The following is a 23,224-nucleotide window of genomic DNA, read 5'->3' on the forward strand; positions in this document are numbered from 1 at the left end:
AACTCTTTGGGCTTGGCCATCCAGCCAGTTTTTTTACCCAGCAAAGAGTACACCCACCCAAGCCATGAGCAGCCAGCTTCTCCAGGTGAATGCTGTGGGAAAACAGTGTCAAAGGCTTTACTGAAGTCTGGTTTGACACCATTGTGCTGGTTTTGGTTGGAACAGAGTTAATTCTCTTCACAGTAGTTAGTTTGAGGTAATGTTCTGAATTTGTTTTGAGAAGAATGTTGACAACATACTGATGTTTTTAGTTATTGTCAAGCAATCTTTATATTGAACTAAGGACTCTTTCAGTTTCTCATACTGCCTTTGTTACACAGCTGTCACAGAGTCCAGAGATCTGACCAAACTGACCAAAGGGACATTTCATGCTATCAAAAATCATGCTGGGTGTATGATTTGGGAGGATTAGCTGAGAGAGGAAACAGCTGGAAAGCAGTTATATCTTTTTTTCTGGTGTGTTTTTTTTTTTTTTATTACGTATTAGTAGTAGTAGTAGTATTTCTAATTTCATATTTTTATTATTATTAGCATTAGTATCATTGTTTTATTTAATTCATTTTCAAGTATTAAACTGTTCTTATATCAACCTTCTTATATTTTCCCTCCAATTCTCCCTCCATTGCATTGCAGGAGGTGAGCAAGCAGCTGTGTGGTGCTTAGTTGCTAATGTGGGCTAAACCACGTCACACATCCACACTGCCTAATCTAATACACTTTATGACCAAACAGGTTTACAACTTTGGCTCCCCAGATACCATTAAAGGTCTACAGCTCTGAACATCAAACCTTATTTTAAGAATCATAATAATAAAAATAATTTACATGTACTTCAACATATATGTGATAAATAAGGACTCTAAGACACAATTAACTCTGCAGCAGCATATTGGAAAAGGGTTGTAAGCAAAACATAACTACAGCTCTGCTCCATCACTGAACCCAGAAATGGATGCTGAATACCAAGAAAACTGCAAGAAACTGAGCCAGATGAAGTACCCCACTAATGCATTCGTGTTGCAAAAACAGGCCAGCTGGGTTTCTGATGGTGCCTTCCCCATTTCATCCATGCAAGAGCCTTTCCAGGATTTGCCAGTAGACATTGCACTGGATCTCAACCTGCCACAGCTGACTATTCAGCGCAGGGGAGCCTCTGTTGGGACTCTTACTTGCAGTTCATAGCATTGTTTGTTCCATCAAGAAAGTAACTACCTTAAGAGCAATTCATATTAATTACTGTGGTGCTGTAACCAAAAGGAATGCTAAACAACTTAGCAAAAGTGAGCAGTAACATATTTAATTAAACCTGATCATTGGCAAGTGCTGAGGAATCACCTTATGAAAGGAAAACCTCAAGCAAAATGCACAGGGACCGGCACATTGGATTTGCAGAACATCAGGTAACTATGACACTAGCTGGTAGCTGTGACAAAGCAGTGGTTTAAAGATAGACTGCCAACTAAGTGGCTATAAATCACTAAGACTCTAAACTCTGAAGAGATATTATTATTATTCTCTGAAGAGAATTATTTTATCATCCTTACTCTAAAAGTATTACAGACGTAAAAAAGAAAACAATTTGACTGATACTTGTATTTGTCAAGTACTTACTGCATATAATGACAGACCTTGTCAAGTTGATTATATTTGTGGTTTCTCCATTGAAATTACCCATTACATTCATGTAATTCTGAGGCTTTTTAAAATCTCAACATTTATAAAATAAAGATTGGCTCAATGCCATAGCTGTCAGGAATTTACTGCATGAACCTAATTGCATAAATGATTGCTACTCCTTGGATCTGCAGTAAATTGGCATTTTACTTATTAATCACAAATATTAAGTACAAATGACAATGGCAGTTACTATTTTTCCACTCATGAAACATTAACTACCTTATACCATTCTCATTTTAAATATTCAGGAAAAGAAGTGCAGTGCCTTTCAAGATAAGCTAGGTTTCATTGTTCTTAAAACCGTAACAACATCACTCCTTGATTAGCACAGAAAATACATTCCTTGTTGCCAATGGCTGCTGTAAATCTGTTTAGTACCACTATTTAAGCAATTAAAAGCTAGAATACACACTTCAAAATTTTAATGTTATCTATGCACCTATCTAAAATAGGCACTTGGATAAGTGTTTTCAAAGACATCTTTCTTAGAAGGTTCCTCAATAAATACTTTACAGCCTGATCTTTTTATTTTTTTTTTTTTAACGTAAGCATATTCCACTAACATTTTGAGACAGAGAATTAAAATTGAGCTTCTCAAAGAGTCCAATTCTGACATTACTATAAGGCGAATTGCATTTAACAACCATGGTGTTTCAGACAGCCTACCATACCTTGCAGCCAAGTTTATGAGAGAGCCCCCAGTGATTTTCTTCACAGAGTTCACATTTTGGACCACGAGTGTGAGGAGGACAAATGCATTGACCAGAATCAGCATTACAGTTGTTCTGAGTATGAGCACAGTCACAGGCTGCAGGAAAAATAGGACTGAATGATTAGCTTTAACCTTGCTTTAGCTACAGAGAAGAAACTCAAAGGCCACTCATAGTCTTAATTTTTGTAATTATGCAGTTTATCCATTATACTAGGAACTCTCTGCCATCCCTAATCACTGAGAAAGAAATTATGACCACATTGACAGTTCATCTTTTTATTGAAAGCCCATTATTGCTTCTTGACACGGCCTGTTTGGGGGTTTAAAAAGCAGGGCTGCATTTCCACTGAAGAATCAACAAAACCAAACAAAGTTATTGTGGAGAAGAGTAAGTTTGTAGGAAAAAACTTCTATCTATTATAGAAGATGCAAAACTCATCAGGAGGCATGATAATAATCTCAAGCAGGTGAAAGTATTAATCTCAGGAATTAGTACATTTCAAGAATTGCTTAGTAACTAATAGGGATGAATAATTATTTCTGTTATAACTAACTGCTGCAGGAAGCACTGGTCTATTTAAGAAATGTAATGCTATTTTTGCTAAAAGGCAGAAGTTCATAGAAGTGGATTATTAACTGCTTTAATAACATTTACAAAATTTTCAAGATTGAAATGGTTAAAGGTATCTAAGGAATCTGATTCTTAGTAAAGACACAGTATATATGTTGTGAAATATACTCATATCACATAATCTCACTGCAGATTTCACATTACTATACTATTTGAGACATGAAAAAAATGTTTGTCAGGTTGGAGAAAAGACAGTCATTCCTTTAGCTATACTGTGTTGAAAAGGGTCTTATTAACATGATAAATTAGGTTTTTTGATGACATGTTCTCTGTTTGGAATAACAATTTCCTCTGTATCATGAGTAACAATTATACATACCCAGGTGTTGATGTGAAAAAGTCAATGACAGATCATCAAAGTATAAAATATGTTTTTAAGAATTAAGTGAAAAAGCAAGGTAAAAATCTGTAACAGTAGTAGCTCTTAACTTCTACAATTGCAGAAAAAAAAAAAAAAAGTTGTTCCTATTATCTCTGAAGGACTGAAGGATTTTATTTAAAAAAGGGACAAAGGAGCTATTCAGGATGTAATATTTCTCTCATGCAACCCTTATGAGCTGTTATTTCATAGTCACCACCTTTTATAAGGAACCACACAATAAGCAATCAAAGAAATGTTTTGTTCCCTAGCTTAATCAAAGTATTAGGGGGCTACTCTGTACAGGCATCAAAACAACTGACCTTTGCCAGAGTTTAACATAAAATATATTGTTGAAAGAAATTCCAGACAAGCCCTGAAAGGATCATGGATTACAGCTTACGTGTGCAGCCACCATCCTGGAACGCATGAAAGCCGTGAGCACAACGGTCACACTTTTCTCCAGCCACTCCTGGTACACAGTGACACTGTCCCTGATGACTGCAGTCCTCGGAGACTGAGCCAAATTGACTGCAGTTGCAGGGAATGCAGCCAAAGCCAGTAAGCAGGCCATAATAACCGCTCTAATGGACAGGAAATAAATACGTTTCAGCTACATTTCATACATTTTTGAAAACAATACCATGTACATTCTTATTTTCTCGACTACTTTCTCTGCTGTCTGACCTGCAAGAATATTAGTCAGCACTGTGTGGTTGCTGTGGGAGGACTCAGGCTCCCTGGCCTTCCTTACCTCTTCACTGTTCCCAGGGATATGCAAGTTTGTGTTTCAGCGTAAAGCTAAACACTGAAATGCTCTCTAGTCCTCTATCTCAGTGAGACTTTCTTCTTTGAAGTCTGAGATTATTTTAATTTAAAGACTTCCAGGAGGTGAGGGTGGGCAGGTTTTTGCGAATGTGACTGAAAGACTGGAACAGAGCATGCCAGTGACCTGCGGTACATGTGGACTGAAAGGCATTCAGCTGAGCTGGCACAGGGGCAGTAACTGGGCACAGATTTCCTGCTTTGGTCTCTGAGGCAGTTCCACACTTAACAAAGGCTGGAAACTGCTGTTTTGTCTCACCAGTGAATATCTACTTGTTCTTATAACAGGCCTGTCTTTTAGCTGAATCCTTTTTTGGTGTTCAGCCATGATGCACTTATCACCAACTGCATTCTTCAGATATTCCCACTCAGACTTCATTTTGCAGAAGCACAGCGCTAAGATCGCTTCAGATTGGTTAGCCGTGTTGGGTTTGTTTTTTTGGAGAGCCAACATGACTGCACGCTGTCAGTCAGCACAGCATCAGCCTGAACAGCTCTATTCAAAAGGGTGCTGTGTCAACCACATAGCTTCACATCTGCAAAAGTCACAGGCAGAGCAACCTGCCACTGCAAAAGCCTGTGCAGACAAACCTTTGGCCTCTGCTCCAGCACCAGGTCTCCCCCTCCCCTGAATATACTTGCTGCTGTTCTCTCTATCTGCTCTAATCAATATCTGCAGGTAAACAGGAAGACCAAGATAGAAGAAAATGATATTAGGAACAGGTGAATATTTGCTTACCAAGCACTTATCACATTTTTCTCCAACCACATTTGACTTGCAGTGACAGAAGCCCGTCTCGTGATGGCAAGTACTCGAAAGGGAACCGTTCACATGGCACTCACAGGCTTATGTTTAGAATGGAAAAAAAAAAAAAGCACTAATGTCTATCTGCATGCATTATATAGTATACAGGATTCTAAATTTGGTATATAATGTGTGTTTCACCTGTTTATATCCCATAGGTGGTTAATATACTACAGCAATACCTGTACAACACTTTTGGGGTAAAAGATAAAACAAACCACTTCTGTGTACAGACACATTTGAGAAATTTGCTTCTTCTATCCCTATATGTTACATTCAGAAGCAAATGTCTACAACAGGTCACTGGAGGGACAGTATTAAGCAAGCCAATAAGTTTCAGGGATATGAAGTGTCAGACCCCAGAACAAAACATTCCATCCTCAGGCTAACCCAACCCCATAGTTTTCAACCTGCACTTGCCAACTCACAACTTGAAGGTTAACCCTTTCAGCAAAGGTTCGTATCCCACTTTCCATTCTGCTACATGCATACCACATCTTTGTGTTCTTTAAATTTTGAGAGTAATAACAATAGCTTACCACGACAGCTTTTCTCAATCACTGCATCCCCATAATACCCATCAGCACATTTTTCACAGTGGTTACCAGCTGTGTTCCCTAGACATTTCAGGCATTGTCCTGTGAAGGCATCACAGTGGCCATCTTCTTGAGGGTTTACATTGCCATTGCATTCACAAGGAGTGCACGACTGTCCAGGCATAAGTGGATTTCCGTAGTAACCATTAGCACACCTGCACCAGAGATGATAACTTTATCAGCTGGAATGCAGTCATGTCAAACACTCTCCCCACCCAAGAGAGTATTCCCTATTAATTTTTTATGTAAAGCGTCTCTGTATTACAAGCAAACACTAAAGGGCAAGAAAAATTTTATTAGTAATGTGCTGTACATGTGGTATGAACAATTCAAGGCAGGTAGGATGATGAACAGTTAATGAGGACACGATATAGATATTTTACCCAAAGCTAGAGTACATACCTTTCACACTGAGAACCAGTATAGCCTGCGAGACATTTGTCACACAGAATTCCACCGCCTTCACTCAGCTGGCAAGTAGGACTGAAACTATCAACAATATTTATGGCAATCAGTGTCAATACACAGAATCACAAGACATCTACAAACATTCCACATCCACCCTTCAAGTCCATGCACATATCTATATAACCATGTATTGCAAATTTTCCAGATTAACATTAATGCTTTGAACATTACAATATGTCAAAACAAAGTTATCATTTTCAAAAACTCTTCTTGAGGGTTTTATTTCTTTTAAGGGAAAGTAAGCTTTTAAAACTTCCTATAAACCTGGCCCTCTTTCTAGGAAAGCTGTGTCAAGCTCCTCTTTTTATCATGCAACACTTCTGTTCTTCTGTTGTTTTCTGAAACAACATGAAAGATAATGGTGATTTTGCTGCCAAGTTCAGGGATAAGTCGAAGTATTACTTCTACCCTTCACGTACAAATAGCACCAGTTCACTCAGCATGTCTTAGCTTTGTCTATACAGTTGTCTGTCTAGAAAATCACTTCTAAGAGATAGAGTCAAACGAAAAGGAGGAAAAAAAAAAAGAATACTTGTCTCCCTCCTTCAGATTTCATGACATTTTTTCTTTATCTCACTTCCTGATTTTGCTGCAGATGCTGAAAAAATCTTACATAAGCAGCTTACTTGTTTGTGGCAGAACTCAGAGGACATGCACAGGGCTGGCAGTCCTCAGAAGTTCCTTGGGACGGGCTTCCATAGAAGCCAAGCAAGCACTGATCACAGAAAGGTCCTGTCGTGTTGTGCTGACAAGCCTGTGAGACACAGAAAAAAATCTTTTCATATTTACTCTTGATGGTTTTTCAGCCTCGAGAGATCCTTGCAGGAGTCTGCATGCAGTATAACATTCAAGGAGACAGCCATGAAGAACAAAGTAGAACTTTGAAAATAAATAGAGTTTTTTTCTGACTTGTAAGAACGAATCCTAATTGTTTCTTTCCTACATTTTAGAATATACTTTACACCATGAAACCAGCCACATTACTTATACACACAAACTTATTAACATATTTTGCATATTGCACACATTAGCAGTAACAAAGTTCTTATACATTTCTTACTGGTGTTTAGCCACTGTATTTCTGTGACCTTTAAATTTCACAAGAGACCTGAGAGCTAAATCCTCTCTTCAGAAGGTAATGTGTAATTTCCACTGATGACAGTCATGCAAGATACACATGTATCAAAAACATATTCACGCAAAACACTGCTTAATTTTGCTCCTTTCAGGAAAAGTTTTATTGTCACCTGCAGCGACCAAAGTTAAGATTTTTATCAGCCAGTACATGTTTATGTTTTTTTAGTTCTGATTATTCCCCACTTGAAATGATAAACTGAAACAAACCCTTTATTGAAGAACACACTAATGGAGCCCTCTGAACATATTCTGAAGTAAACAATGAAAAGCAAGAAAAATAAACATTTGGTACACATAGCTTAAAGTTTACATACACTGTAAACTTGTCTCCCACCACCAAAGCACTCTTCTAATTCCTACATAGATGCTTAAAACACAAACGCTTTGAAGGATGACTTACAAAGCAAACACCATGAATATCACACTCAGTTGCATGCCCATTGCATTTGCAGGGTTGACAAATACCTCCAAAGAGTATTCCATCCACACGGTAGTACCCAGGGAGACAGGACTGAAAAGAAATGAGGAGAAGAAAAGCTGTTGCATTATGTGTGTTATAAGTACACATCAAAACATTTTCAAAGAGCTCACTGCCGACCACCCACCATCTGACTCATTCACACTGTGGTAACTGAATGCTCTTTCTACCCTATTGATGTCACCGCAGCTCTCTTCTGGTGGTTTGGTTTTTACTTGCACTGGGATAAAGGGGTTATGCATTAACTCCATGAAACTTTGATTCTTCCCTTTGTCCCCTGGAGGTGCATAAATTAAGTTCTGTGCAGTCAAATATTGTGAAGTTCATTATTATGGGACAATAAAGAACAGATGTTCTACCTCCTCTGCAGAATCATTAACGATGCTATGGAACAAGGCTCCACACTGAAATTGTCAAAATAATTCCTGTTATTCTGCAGATGGTGCTCTGCCTCCCTAATCTTCTATTCACAGACATAAAAGAGAGCATCTTGTGCGACACATTTGACCCTTGTGGGATTTTTCAAAAGTTAGCATTCTTCCCTGCTAAGATTCCTTATTGCCTCCATAAACCTAATGACATAAAACAGAAATAAACTGTACACAAGTCAGATCCAAGAAAAGTGCTATTAATGAGTAAGGTAAGCTCAAAACATCTTTGCAGAGCTTTTACAGCTGCTCCCTCTGCAGCAGTGATGTTCTAAAGAGTATCATCATCTTTTAGTGCCACCAAATAGAATCCAAGAAATAAGTTTAAAATCCCATTTAGTATATCTGGAAGCAAATATCTACAGCATTGTGTACAGTAGAGTAGACAGTATTTCACCACAGAACATAGGCTTTTATGGCAGTATTATTAAAGGCAGCCTGCCTTTAAAACCTGGATCTTTTCAGATAGGAGACAATTTTACACACATAAACCACTGTAAGAGGTTACCTCACAGGATATTCCTGTGTAACCTTGAGGACATTCACAGAATTCCACATCTGGTGCTGAAGAAAGATCTATAACATTTGCACTTGCAGTATCCAGGGTCACAGAGTCCAGCCTAGGATTAAGCATGAAAACATCGCATCATTTGTTTCCCCAACTCGATTTTGAACAGGATAGTTTGCTTCTAGGGGAGTAACGTTACTGAGTGCTGCTCCCTGACAGTGACAGGCTGAGAAACAGGCACAAATCTCTGTTGTAAGACAGCCTACAATCAGTCTTATCACTGCATTTACAATTCTGGGAGTAGGTGTGCCCTCCTCCTGTTATTATTGTTACTACCATTGTCTCTTCTCCTGTGGATGGGTTTAAACAAAACCTTCCCCCTGTGTCATCAGAGGTATATTGGTGGGGCAGCCTTCTTTTGCTGTCCTGAAATAAGACAGTGTTACTGTACCACATCTAAAATAGGCACATATTGCAGGTGAGCAAGTAGTGAGGAACTGCACCACTTACTGCTGCTGCACACAACAGAGCAAAGCAAAAGCTCTTACTGCAAACAATGGCATTTTGCAGCAGAGACAATCTTCTCAGCCACAGATAAAATTATTTAAATAAATCTTTACAGACATTCCAGAAAGTTGAACACTCTAAGCTTAAATGGGACATAAATATCACCACTCCTCAAGGATACAAAAGGGCAAAAAGCAAATTTGGTATCAAGTCCAATGTTATTGACATGATATGCTACCAAATTAGGGTATGAGGAAGGAAAGTTATTGGTGAGGCTAAGGGAATAAAGCAAATAAATGATGAAGCACTGGAATTGATTTCCTTGAGCACCATGAAACTTTACTCCTGTATATCTTAGAGAACAGGTAAACCAGAGAACTCTAAGGACTGATGCAGACACTGCTAATGCTGACTTGAGACTATGGAATGACCAGTTAATCCATTCCAGCCCAATTTCCCTATTAAACACCCCCCTAGAGATGAGCGTTAGTAATATCTACAAACAGACGTTAAAAGAAATTACAGTCAATGTCTTTACTGGCAGGTTTTCAATAGTCAGTGATGGATTAACTTGCCACATACCAACATAAGCATACTGTTGAGAGTTTCAGAGGTATTCGCCTCTAACAAAGCTGCCATTGTAATAAGGCTTTTATGCAGTATTTTTCTTAAAGCAGAAAACAATGTTTCTGTTATCAGATACCTTTAAAACAACCAAATGCACTTTTCCACACATTCCACATTTATATATTTGGGGGACAAGACCAGTCTTGAGAAAATTCAATTTTTATTTTTTTTCTTTCCCCTAGAAATTATTAATGTAAAACTTCAGGAACACTGCCACTATGAATAATGTTTCATGTGCACAAAACCAACAGAATTATATAGATTAACTTGAATATTTTCTCTCCCTCACCTGTAAACAGCTTTTTTGGCGATGTTATAGTTGGCCCTGATCAGAAGATGGGTCACGTTTACCAGAACAGTCATCAATCTTTCTCGGTCTATAGCTTTTTTCGTATTGAAGTCTATGAAATTCTCTGATACCAGTCTCACTGCATTAGAGTACTCCTCATATGGCTGCAATGACAAGCCCGCTGCTCTTGTACTCAAAACCTGACCATTACCCTGAAATGGAAAAGACAGAGAAAACATGTTCCATATTTGCATGCAAATTTTATTTAGTGCCAGATATACATCCAGATAACACAGAAGTGAGGCAATCAAACTAAGTTTCTTGCACTAGAAAAAAAGTAAGTAAAAAGTCTGCATTTTTCCATGCTTCAGGAAGAACTACAATCCCATTCTCTTTTGGTTTAGAGATTTCAGAAATACATGATTTTACTTTGGAAAAGGAGCTCAGTCAAATTTAAAAAAAACAAACAAACAAAAAAAAACAAACAAAAACTCCTCTACAAAACAGAGTCTCTTTTCTCCTTTGTTCTACTACAAAGTACATTATACAAATTAACAGTTTTTTGGAGGTACCTGGATTCAGTATAGAACCTTACTTGTTAACTGAAACATAAATACTGAAAAGTAAGCAATCAGCAAGAACACTCAGTTATTTCATAAATTACATACAGTCCAGCATATTGTAGTGTCTTTTGTAAATAGAACTTTGTACTTTTGGTAATGAACACCTCACTCATTTACACAAAGGTAGAAATTTAGATATTTATCTTTTTAAACTATTATTGTATACCTACAATTTCAGAGAAATGGGTCAGAAAAAACAGAAATTAGCAGTAAATGAAATCTTGGTCGTGACTTTTAAGAAGAGATTTAAAACTGAAAAAACTACTACTATAGAAATATTTTATTTTCCTTTTTTTGAACCTTTGATAGGTTCCTAATAATGTCTGAATAGTAACAAGCTGAAAAAAGGAATTTCTACCTGAATGATGACATCCACACTAGATACTATATCACTGTCCACACTCTCCATTGGAATGTCATAAGATACCGTGTATTTCAAGTCTCCACCAAAAGCTGTAAGCTGGAATAACAAAAGGCAAAGTCTTAACAACACAATAACCTCCAAACAACACAAAGAAGAGACATGGGATAGTAGAATGTCCAAATTATAGGAATAAATGGCTTACAAGCACCAATTTGCAGGGAAAATTTAACATGACATATCAGCACAGGGACAAGCCCTGTCTTGTTGCTGTGCAGGTGGGGAGAGCTAGCTGAAGGCTCTACAGATGATTCAGATAAGTGCCCTCATTCAGTGAAAAACCTACAGGACTGTCAACAAACAGCAGAGGTTTACAATACCGTCCTAGCCAAGGGGCACAACATGTTGGAGTTATTCACATTCCATATTCCACCTTTCAGGCTCCTTAGCACCACAACTGCTGGTGACTACTTCAAAGGAAGTTAAAGAGTAGTACCAACACTTATACCTATATTAAATGAATAAGAGATCAGAATTTGAGTGAGCATTGCCCTGTGCAAAGCAACTCCCTAATGTTACACTTCTGAGACTTATTTTCATTTACTGTGTCACCATACTAAGAAACAGGGCTGCATAGACAAAGAGACTGGACCAAAAATAATTAAAGGTGAGGCTGCCAGGTCCTCTCTACTCAGCACTGGTGAGGTCACAGCTGGAGTTCTGAGTCATGTTCTGGGCTTCCCACTACAAGAGACACATGGACATCTTGGAAAGAGCCCAGCAAAGAGCCACCAAAATGATTAAGAGCCTGGAGCATCTTTCATATGAGGAAAGAATGTGAGTACAAGGACTGTCCAGCCCAGAGAAGGCTCAGGGAGATCTCATCAATGTATACAAACACCTGAAGGGAGGATGCAAGGAGGACAGAGCCAGGCTCTTTCCAGTGGTGCCAGTGATAGGACCAGAGGCAATGGGCACAACCTGAAACACAGGAGGTCCTCTTTGAACACCAGGAAACCCTTTTGTTATTGTGAGGATGACCCAGCACTGGCACAGGTTGCTCAGGGGAACTGTGTAGTCTCCATTCTTGGAGATAGTCAGAAGCAGCTCTCTGGACAATGGTCCTGGCTAACCTGCTCTAGGTGATCCTGCCATAGCAGGAAGGTTGGGCAAGATGACCTCCAGAGGTGCCTTCCAGCCTCAACTACTCTGTGATTCTGTTGGAGAGATTTAATTGCCCTATCTACTGTGTTGGACAAGGTATAAAGGGTGTAATGCTTTAGGATAGGAGCCAAGAGTATAGGGAATGTGAGCATATAAATTAGCAACAGTCAAGAGAAAAGAAGAGATTATATTGTGTCAAAGATATGCTGAGAAGGAAGCAGGAAGATGAACGACCTTGAAGAGCAAGAAGAGGATACTGGGAATGTCTAGCCAGGAACACTGATTTGAGATTGAGAAGTCTGGTAATATTGGGGTTTATTTGTAATTTTTAATTACAGAAACTATATATTTAGAGCGATATGTTATGATTAAAATAGAGAAACTATGAAGGAGTTTTGACTCTAGCTAAGAACTTACTTTATTTCCTAGATACGCCTCAGGTGCTGACCAGTAGTAAGTATGTTTCAGTACTCTCACAGCCTCAGTGTTGTTAACACTTATTTGACGAGGACCATCAAATTGGCTTCGTTGAGGTTGCACGCTCCTTGCATTATACAGATCAGTAACAAGCCATCCAGTCATGTCTGATATCTGCAAGAAAGAATAGTAATATTAACGGAGTCAGTCTTTGTGTCACTGAGAAAGCAGTCACTAAACTTAAGCCCTCCCTAGATACAGATCCATCAGTTTAAATGAGTAACACTTTCATTCGCCCAGTCTGACATCCAAAACACACAAATATACCACTTCAGACGGGAACAAAAATATAATGAGTGTCTTTCATACTTCCAATAAAATTAACATTATACCTATGTAAATTCTCTGAGATAGAACTACAGACCTTACAGCCCTTGAAGTTCTATCATCCCCATTTATAGATAGGGTTGAGCCAAAGGAAAGTTAAATCCAGCGTCCCAGAAGAGGGAGCAAGGTAAGAGAACTTTGTTCTTCTCACTGAAAGAGTTTTATACAAGCATCTTAGAATTTCAGTCAATTTGATGTGTTTTCCTCTTCTTACCGGCACACAAAAGGGGACTATAACATGACTAGCTCTGCAAAGATATGGAAGGAATTTGGTAGAAAACTAGTGCTCCCAAACCCCCTAACTCAAGAAACATGTATTCAGAAGACAGTGATATTTATAATCAACCTGTTTTCTAAGAAAAGCGTACTGGCAATATGGCCAGAGGTCACTCTAGGCATGCTCAATAGGTATGAGAGCAAGGAAACAGGTTTGGGTTCATCTCTTCAATATACAAAGAAATTTTAACTGCACAAGGTCAGAAAAAAATTCATTTTTCCAGTGCATTATTGCAGTCACCATTACCCAATGCTTCTGGTATTACTGCAAGCCAGTGGGGCCAAAGCCTGCACTGGGTGACATACTGACTACCTCAGAGCTGCCGAATGCCACTGAAAATCCATTCCTCTCTAAGGAGACACATGCCAGAATTTGGAGTTAACTTGGGTGTATATCAAAGAGAAATACAGTACACTTTGCAGCTGCCTGGGTGAAGAACATTAGGTCATGGACACAACATATAAATACCTGACTGATGGGCCATGTTAGGCTGTCACAGACATCAGAAACCCCAAAGCAGAAACACTCTGTGCAGCCCTGAGGATTTCTTTCTTGCAAATTGTAGAATCCTGGTTTACAGAGATCACAGTTTTCACCTTCTACATTTTCCTGTCAATGGCATGTAACATTTGTTTTACATCAGCATTATTATGGTAACAAATACAGTAGATTACATGGGATTTAGGCATAACAGCATTCAGAAGGTTAGTAAAGAAAACAAATTTCAGCACAGCAGGCTTACTGAATAAGACTCAGATCTTAAAAGTAAAACTGATTGGAAAAGTTCATCAGAATTTGCCAGTTCATTAGAATCTAAACATGCCCTGGCAAGGGCTTTATTCCAGTGAAATTTCAGCACACAGGCAGGGTTTGAAAAGGTTCTGCCAGCTTGCCAGTCTACTTTTCTCGTAACTTGAATTTGTGGATGGGTCTGGAGAAGAGTTCCCATGTTCACTGAATCCAGGTACTCTACATAGAGCACAGCTCACCTTTAAGGCCAGGCTCCTGGAGCTACCACAGCCAACTTCAAGGCAACAGTTCCTCAACCATCTATTAATACTTACACTGTGATCCCCACCACTGCTGCCACCACTTCCTGGAAGAGAATCACATTCACTATTGCTGGCAGCTGTCGCTCCTAATATGCTCTGGCTAAGATCCAGAAACTCCTACTCCAAAAGTAGAGGTGCTCCACTCCTTTATTTCCTATCACTGACCCTCTTTACCATGCAAATTGGGTAGTTCAGAGCATACTGCTACATAGCTCTTTAGAATTCACAAGGGAGAAAAATTCCAAAACAGTGCACCCGTTTTTTTTCTTGTAAAATTTGTACTGAGAGTATGTAAATATTTATTCAAAAAGTTCAAATAATTGCTGCTGACGAACAAACAAGAAGAGAAAATATTTGGCAAATGCTCATGTAGGTGTGTAGGCAGTAGGATCTTTGGGTGTTTCTACAGTGAGATACAGAACACTTCCTGCTGTCAGGGACAAGTTTCTGATTGTGTCCTAGCTTCATACCAGGACAAGACCTGGACACACATGACTCCCCCATCTAAACCTTTGGTTTCCACAACGAGAAAACTCCACTACAAAGGCCAAGAGAACATTACAGAGCACCCCACAAAATCCCCTGATACTTACGGTTAGTATGCCAGGATGGCAGGGCGTACAAAGAAGCATACCTGTCTTGTTATTTTGAGTAGGCCTGTATGAGCTCTGCATTGCAATTTGAAATGCAAAGCTTACGGATGAAGTTCTGCTTTCAGAAACAGTTACCAGGGTAACTTTACTTTAGCCAAAAATCACTCCAAATTCCAGACTTATATCAGATCTGATCCCATGGAGAAAATTTCAGGCTGACCAGAGAGAAATCTGAGACCTTTGGTGGCAACACTACCAACCGTCTCTTCTTCTGGACCAGTGTTTGGCATGTCAAGTTTACATAAAACCTCTCTAAACAGGTAGGTTATGTGCTTTTGTAAGAAAAGGAAAAACTGTTTTTGCAACTATATGAAAAATCAATGATCCCCAGCTCTGGTTCAAAAGCTGCAGATGACTGCTCTTTATTTGTTAATACCCAAACTTGGGAAAAATATCAGTCAAAAAAGCCTCCTAACATACTGAGATTTTTAAAACTTGGATTTTTACAGAAATAATATTTGTATGCTCTTGTCAGCTTTTTTTATTTCTTAGTCTTCAGGATGTACCTGGATCACACACTTCACTTTGTAACATTATTGAATAGAAATTATTATTATTAATTCCTTAATGAAAAATAAAAATCTTACCCAATGACTAGACCTCAAGAGCTGTGTTTCATGAAAGATCAAATATTATGAAATTCAGAGTATAAAAAAGAATAGCTTCCACTGCTGTGCTCACAGAGACTGCATAGGGTTAGAAATCCTGACTCTTTCCACTTGATATTTGGAGCACACACAACTATTCTCCTTCCTTCTTTCCACCTTTATATGTGGACTGCTGGCTGGTGAGTCTCGCTGATCTGGCCTAAAAATTCTGTATGGCAGGATCATCCCCATGACAGCACTGAAAGGGGACAATATCTAATTTATACCAGAATTTTCACAAGTTAGCTATATCTGCTGATACAGTGTTACTCTAGCTCAGAATGAGGCAAAGCGTTTTCTCCTTTCTCATATTTAAATTGGCTATTGGAGCTATTTTTTTTCAGGGCTGGTTATTTTTATGTTTGATATTTTGAATCAGACAAATTAGGCAAAAGGACTAAGAAGTATCAGAAAAATTGTCAAAAGAACCAGTTGGTTTTTTTGGCTCCTGTTCACTGTCTTACTTGGCAACAAATTCATAAACTACTACCTAACATGTGGCTCAGAACATGAAATGTAACTTCTTTAAATATTGACACATAGCTTTGTAATAAAGTTCATCAGAATCTACAGTTGCAATGTATTTCAAGGGATTTGGATATTCAACAAAAAACATAAGGCGGCTGCAAAACTGCTCTCTTTTTTTTAATGTTTTTTATGGTTTATATTTTGTAATCAAATAATTAAATCCTTTCATACACACATCTAATGTAATTGTTCCAATAGTTCTTTCCAAATGCATGCTGTTTCTTCACACAAATCAGATGTTATAAACACATTCTTTTTTATAAGAAATCAGTGACTTTTTGAACAGAAATACCATCTCGTTCCTAAAACCAAACCCAGATGGGCACACTGTCATTCTCTCTGTGATTCTCCCTCACACTCACATGTGCAGTTATTATTTGATTTTAATGCCATTCTGGCTCATTATTATAGAAAATTGTCTATCAGTAACATACAGGACTATTCAACATAAATTATCATATTTTTCAGTACAGAGAATGGTTAGTAATTTTAAGTTCTAGGTTGTTGGGTGTGCAGTTACACCAGTTTACTTCCTACAAAAGAAGTGAGCTCCCCAGTCAATTAAGTCATTTTCCATATTAAAAAGGGTTTACAAATCAATCCACAGATCCAATTTTAAACAACAATGACAGTTCAATACTCACTTTGCAAAGACAAGGTTCTGTGCATGGATCTTCATTAATGCTCCCAATCAGGCTGCAGTTACAACGCAGGCAGTTGGGATAGCCCCGATATCCAAATGCACAATGATCACATTTTTCTCCTGAGTAACCTTCTCTGCACTGACACTGACCTGGCCAAGTTCCTTGAAAAGCAAAAATAGAGAAACAAGCACATAAAAGAAGGCAGTAGGCTGGATTCAAGATGTCTCAGAGGGTGCAGGTAATTTAACATTCCTTTTCATTACATTCCATGTTATATTCTACAGAGATACTCGGCATAACGTCAGTCTCACCATCTATTTTTCATTTTTAGACTACCAGATGCACAGAAACTGCAGCAAAATGGGTTTTGTGACAACTGTAACAGCATTCATAAACAACAGTGTCAGATCTCAATCCTTCACACTGTTTTAGGCAGTCAGAGCCTGCCATCCCCACACAAGAACACATTCAAGGACCTGACATACCTTTAAAACCCTAAAAGGATGTTATGCCTCACCTCTCCTTCCTAAATATTTACCATTGTTTTGAAGTGGTACCTAACTGGCAGCCACTCAACAAGTAGTTGAAGTTCCCTCAGACTTCAAAGTCGAGAAATACAGCCAGATTAAAAGTTTAGAGTGCTTCCTGCTCCCTTACCACGCTGTGAATCGGAATGGTGCTCATCTTTAACGCAGTCAGAGCTCAGAGAGCCAAACGGGTCGCAGCCACAGGGATAGCAGGGATGATCCTCATACGGAGAAACCTATGAAACAAACATTCCTGCCATTCTCAAATTATTAACTGAAAGTAACATTACATTAGTTTCTTGTCTGGAATCACCATAACTACTACGAAGGAAGACTGGAAAAGTTGATATGTGGTAACAGACCAAGGGACTAGTTTGATTTTAGCAAACCAAACATCAGGGGACTGCAGCCTAGAAAAAAATTAAATGTGGGAACAAACTTTGGTCTTCAGTAGCACAGACAAAGGTATAACAACTGCTAATGGCTAGAAGCTGGAGCCCAACATATTCAGCCTAAATAGATTTTTTTATAATGTAACAGCAATTAACCACTGTGATGATTTGCCAAAGATTGTGGAAATGTTTAAGACAAGAATGGATGCTTTTTGCAAAGATACTCCGGTTCAAAGGGGAAGGAAATTAAAGGAGTCCTTGGCTCTGTGTTCAATAGGAGGGCAAATTAATCTACTCATGAAGATTCATTCTGACTTTATGATCTATACATCTTTGAAGTATAAGGCAATGCAGAATATATGGCAAGGATTTTATTTTCTTTCAGTGAAAATTTCTCTTTGAGGTGCTTCAGATGTAAAGCAATTCAGTAAAGACCTCTATATACATATTTATCGGCTATTAATTGATTGAAGACTTTTCTTCAGTGCTTCTTAAAGCAAGTCAATCAGACAATCTCCAACTCCGGTTAACTCCTGCTGTCTAACCATTTTCTTACAAACTCACCCGTGCTCTCTGCACTGATTTATGCTGGATTTCTAAAGCATGGGTTTTCCAAAATATCCTTGAACCTGCCAAAGCAAGACCTTCAGTATGTCTCATTGTACAGGACCTTTAACACTGCAGGAATTTTATATGTTTAACTCTGTTAGTCACATTTTAACAAATGTCTTTCGTGGAGTTCAGGTCATTTTTCCTAAGAGTGACACTTGTCAATAAGCTCAAAAGTACAGAAGCTCAAATAGCAGATGTTCTACAATAATCATACCAAGAAGAATATTTGTTGCAACATCTCATGAGACAAAGAGCCTGATCTTAGAACCATGTAATGCTCCTTTTTTAACATTGATTGAAATGGGCTGATACACAATTTTGGCACTTCTGAAGACACTGAAATTTCAATACCGGCACTTTTTAAAGCTTTATTCACAGGAAAAATGGGTTTCCTATCAGAACATCTACATTTCCACACTAGGACTTCAAGTTTATCTTCACTTCATCTTATCTTCTCGAACAGCTTGACCTGCCCTTCCACACCACTGCACAAGCATTTCATTTTTCTCTGAAAATTTTGGTGGTATGTCATTTATTTAAAAAAAGGCAAAAAAGCAAAAAAACCCACCACCGACCCCAAACTCTATAGTTTTTAGCCATTCTGCAATTTATAAAAATATATATATATATTAATCACAATGAGCTGAAATGCACATCATTGTATCATGTTGTAATTCACCAGAACATTAGAATGGCATTTTTCAAATCTTACTTTGTGTGGTCTAAAATATCCATCAGCACACATTTCACAGTTGATCCCAGCAGTATGTTGAGTACAGTTCAAACACACGCCACCTCCTATGTACTGGCCATGAATATCCATGCTCCTTTTCTGGTCTGCAATACTCTGATTGTAATAACAATCTTCTGCTTTGTTATGACAGTTGCACTCTGTGAAGGAACGGAAAAGAAATCCATTATTTTAATGTATATTGTATAACAGTTCCTATAATACTGACATTTTTCAAAGTGGAAAATGTAAGTAGAAAAGCATATCAATCCATCTCAGAAGTGTGCTTTTCTCTCTTTAACCATGCTATATGCTTCAGCAATCTTGATACACTATATTTCTTATCAAGGAAGCACATTTCAAAACCACTGTCACCACTTTAATAGAACCGTTTTTAACAGTATTCTGTAGATCTCACTAAGACAATCCTGTCAAGACTGATCTCAGCAGTGATATGTGCTATTACCAATAGCTGTTCTTTCATTTTCTGTCCTCTGCATTACAGAAGAAAATGCATCTAACTCTTCTCTTATTTGTATTACAGACAAAAGTCTGAAAAGTCAACAATGCCAGTACACAGGTATAAATTTGGTTTAGGTTAGCGGATACTTCAGTCAAAAGTATCATAAACACCTACTTTCTGAAGAGTGACATTAAGACTTGTGTAAAGTCTTCAACTCAAAAGACTACTTTTCGATTCACAACTGTAAATTTTATCTAAGAGGTTCTTAATTGTCTGCAGCTTGTGTTATGCATTAATGATGTGAAGAGAGAAAATGCACTAACTAGCCCTAGAAATACATTCAGCTGTACTGGTACACAGATTAAATCAATCTGTCAGACAATCTGAAATGTAATTGGCCAATAGAGTTTCTTTCAAAACGTTTGTTATCCAAAGTTGTTTATCTGACAAAATTTATGACCAACATAAGAAATTTGCATTTCAAGTAGCTAACAAAATGATTGATGCAAATCTGCTAGTTTTTACAAGAGTATAATAAATCTCCAAGTCTCTCTGAAAAAGGGACTCTGAAAGCTTTACTACATGACAACTCCACTAGCCAGGGAGTCATATTGGACAGAATATTTAAAACAATATAACAGTTATGACTACAAGTAGGTCCTCTACCTTTAAACAATCCTATGAGGACAGTTAATAGTTTGTTGATTTTTTTTCTTGGGAATTAGTATAGATCTCTATGAAAAGCAACCTCAAACAACACCACAACAAGCCTTCATGAAACTTTCTAAATCTCTGTGCATACTTACTCTCACATTTGTTCCCAGCAGAAATGGTTCCTGGTCTCCATGGTTTCTGGTGGTAGCCTGGACAGCACTTGTTACAGCTCTCTCCACATGTGTTGTGTTCACACTGGCACTGCAATTTCTAGGCAGAAAAAAAATCGTTTAGTTGAAGTATTTTTTTAATGGATAATTTAATCAATGTTGTCAAAACTCTGCCTAACATCAGACTTACTCCAAAAAATATCAAGACCTATAAATACCCCACAATTAGCTTTCAACTCCTCAACCATGCTATATCAACCATTGGGGAATAGCCTTTCTGGAACAGGAGGGATCAATCTCCTGCATTGCAAGAGAGAGTATTTCTTGATGTGCCCCTTGAATTGTTTGAATTTAATGCCAAAGAGTTTACTTCAAGAAAGTTACCTTACCAGAGACCTAGATGTACTTACACAAAAACCCCAGAAAATTATAGCAAATAATTTGTGTGCACCATATTGTAAGATCTTTTAGCCCCCTCTTCCTCATTCTCCTTAGGCAAAGTACTTTTTTTTTTCTTTTTAAATTGGAAAAGTTGTTTTACGAAAACAAATCATTGAGATTAAAGAATACCTTTGTGATTTCATCCAGTGGGCAGCTTCGAGCATGGCCATAACAAATACACATGCCACCAACAGAGATGTCCTTTATTGAATAGTAGTACTACAAAAAATAAAGTTCAAAAAAGGATGAATAGAAGACTTCTACATGTATTTACATCTTCCTCTCCACTCTGGAAAATAAAATACCAGCATTTGACTATCCCGTGACTTGAAAAATGCCAAGAAAAAAAAAGCAGCTTTAAGGTTTTGCTACATGGGGAAATCTTCTATTTTTCTGAATTTCCCCCCTCCCATATTTTTCTTCACAGGTATAAAACAATAACTGAATTTTAACTTTAAATAAGTATGCATAATTCCTCAGTTTCAGGAAAGACCACCAAATGTGACCTCAGCCAAAATTTACTTGTAAAAAAAAAAAAATAATCCTTTTTTATCCTGCAAGAAGCCATGAAGTGTAATAAATTGCTGTATTTTCATTTCATTCTGGGGAATAAGACCATGCTTTCTTAAATCACGAACTCTGCCCTCCCTTAAAACCCAGTTTGTGTACTCAATTAGCCAGCTCTTAGCTACTAGTGTGTAGGCAGTGTATTATTCTATCCAAATTCTTAGCCTAAAAATTAGTGATACAGCAGAGTACAATGTATTAATACTGCCAGCTGGTGAGCAAAAGCAACATACATAAGGAAAGGATTTGATTTTCAAGGCAAGGAAGAGGCAGGAAATGACCATCTGTGTTCAGTTACAGCTGCACTATCAACATGGTTGGCCTGTTTGTATCCTGGGAAGTATGTACTACAGGGAAATGAAAAAGAAACACTTTTTGAGGATACTTCTAAGGAAAGAGTTCAACACTCTCAGACCTAACAACCCTAGAGTCATCTGGTTCAGGAAGAGGAGGAGGCCCTGGGTGGTCAATCATGCTGACTCTTGGATTGTTATTTCTTTGAAGGGTCCTGGAGCTGGAGCAAACTAGCCTCTTTGATTTCATATTTGATTTTTTATGCTTTTACCTTTTTTATGATGTTCACTGTTTTAGTATTTTTTTAATGTTATGGGCTTGAATTACAAAAAACATTCAGGGAATTATTATGAACAGTAAGCCCTTAACTACAGAGGAGGAGGTCCAGACCGAAAAAAAGTTGAGAGGACAAAAGCAGAACTGTTATTTCTCACTGAATTCCCTGCTTCATCTACTTTGTCTTGTTTCCTTAAAACTTAGAGTGTGGCTCACAACAGCTGTGTGCAGCCTGAAGTTGAAGTAGAGACTAATGCTAATCAAATGCTACAGACAGAAACAAATAAATAGAATACAAAAAATAAAGGTGCTGTTGAACACTTGGAAGTTCTGCATCAGCTATTTTATAAGACGATGTACAAGACACTAACACAGTTGGTATCAGCAACTGCATGTAAAGTCTTCAAAAACAAGACTTTTAAAACACAATCCAGAAAGGTGGAATTGATTACCTTGGCTGTAGTTGGTTGCACAGTGAGACACAAGGTGAGACATCAGGATTTGGGAACCTTGCCCAATAAAACCCACGTCTTGAGAAAACAAAGATGTGTAGTTTTTCATGCAAAACTGCACTAAGTCATGCTAGGTAGGGTGGTACTAAGCCCTGGACTGCACAAGTGTGTGTGCTACAAAAGCAGTGGGAATGCTTGTCCTCAACACCCTTGTTTCCCATCCATATGTTTGTATGCTTCCACGCTGAGCCTTCCTTTTCAGGGTGTATCTCTTCATATTACAATACTAACAACAGACATAAATGTCAACCAGCCTGCTCCACAGGAACATCTCACCTGCTCGGGCTGTGTATTAAGCATTTCCCTATGGGCCAGCAAGGCTCTGATGGAGCAGCTGTTCAATACTCTGTGCTTGCAGTCTCCATGCTAGCAATTCCCATATGGGGCAGACAGAACAAGGAGAACACCCAAATTTTATGCTTTAGAAATGCTGCAGCTGGACGGGCCCCTGCCTTGAAAGTACACACCAAATCCTAACCAAATCCAGATTCCCTTCTGTACCCAGATATCTAGCCAGACCTCACAGAAGCAGTATCAGTGCATAGGGGTTGCTTGTGTCAGAGAAGCCACAAACTGCAAGAGTCCCGTTGCTGTGCAAGGAGGAGTTGCCTGCAGATATTCAAGGCAAACAGATACAAGGGAAGGGAAGAGCAAACATTTCTCATTCTTCTGTGTTCATCAGAAGGCCTGCCTTCATAGAAAAACTTGAAGCCACTGATCTCCTAACCTATGAGTCTCAGGCAAGTTAAGAAGAGGGTCAAAATATAGGTACATAGGGGATAAGAAG

At 38.3% G+C, this 23,224-nt stretch overlaps 1 protein-coding gene across 1 annotated transcript in view; it reads right to left on the reverse strand.

The window, feature by feature from the left end:
• LAMA1 (laminin, alpha 1) overlaps positions 1-21,007 on the reverse strand; it is a gene marked incomplete at its 5' end in the record, with an annotated part of 69,809 nt that extends 48,802 nt beyond the window's left edge. The window contains 17 exon segments of the mRNA XM_010156098.1: positions 2,349-2,485; positions 3,782-3,962; positions 4,943-5,049; positions 5,548-5,759; positions 6,007-6,093; positions 6,699-6,826; positions 7,610-7,720; positions 8,624-8,735; positions 10,047-10,258; positions 11,028-11,129; positions 12,612-12,785; positions 13,744-13,884; positions 16,800-16,960; positions 17,457-17,562; positions 19,043-19,221; positions 20,330-20,447; positions 20,918-21,007. Of these exon segments, the coding sequence (XP_010154400.1) occupies positions 2,349-2,485; positions 3,782-3,962; positions 4,943-5,049; positions 5,548-5,759; positions 6,007-6,093; positions 6,699-6,826; positions 7,610-7,720; positions 8,624-8,735; positions 10,047-10,258; positions 11,028-11,129; positions 12,612-12,785; positions 13,744-13,884; positions 16,800-16,960; positions 17,457-17,562; positions 19,043-19,221; positions 20,330-20,447; positions 20,918-21,007 (2,358 nt within the window).
• Positions 21,008-23,224: the final 2,217 nt, after the last annotated feature.

This window comes from Eurypyga helias, unplaced genomic scaffold, assembly GCF_000690775.1.
Source record: "Eurypyga helias isolate BGI_N326 unplaced genomic scaffold, ASM69077v1 scaffold5517, whole genome shotgun sequence".
NCBI lineage: Eukaryota > Metazoa > Chordata > Aves > Eurypygiformes > Eurypygidae > Eurypyga > Eurypyga helias.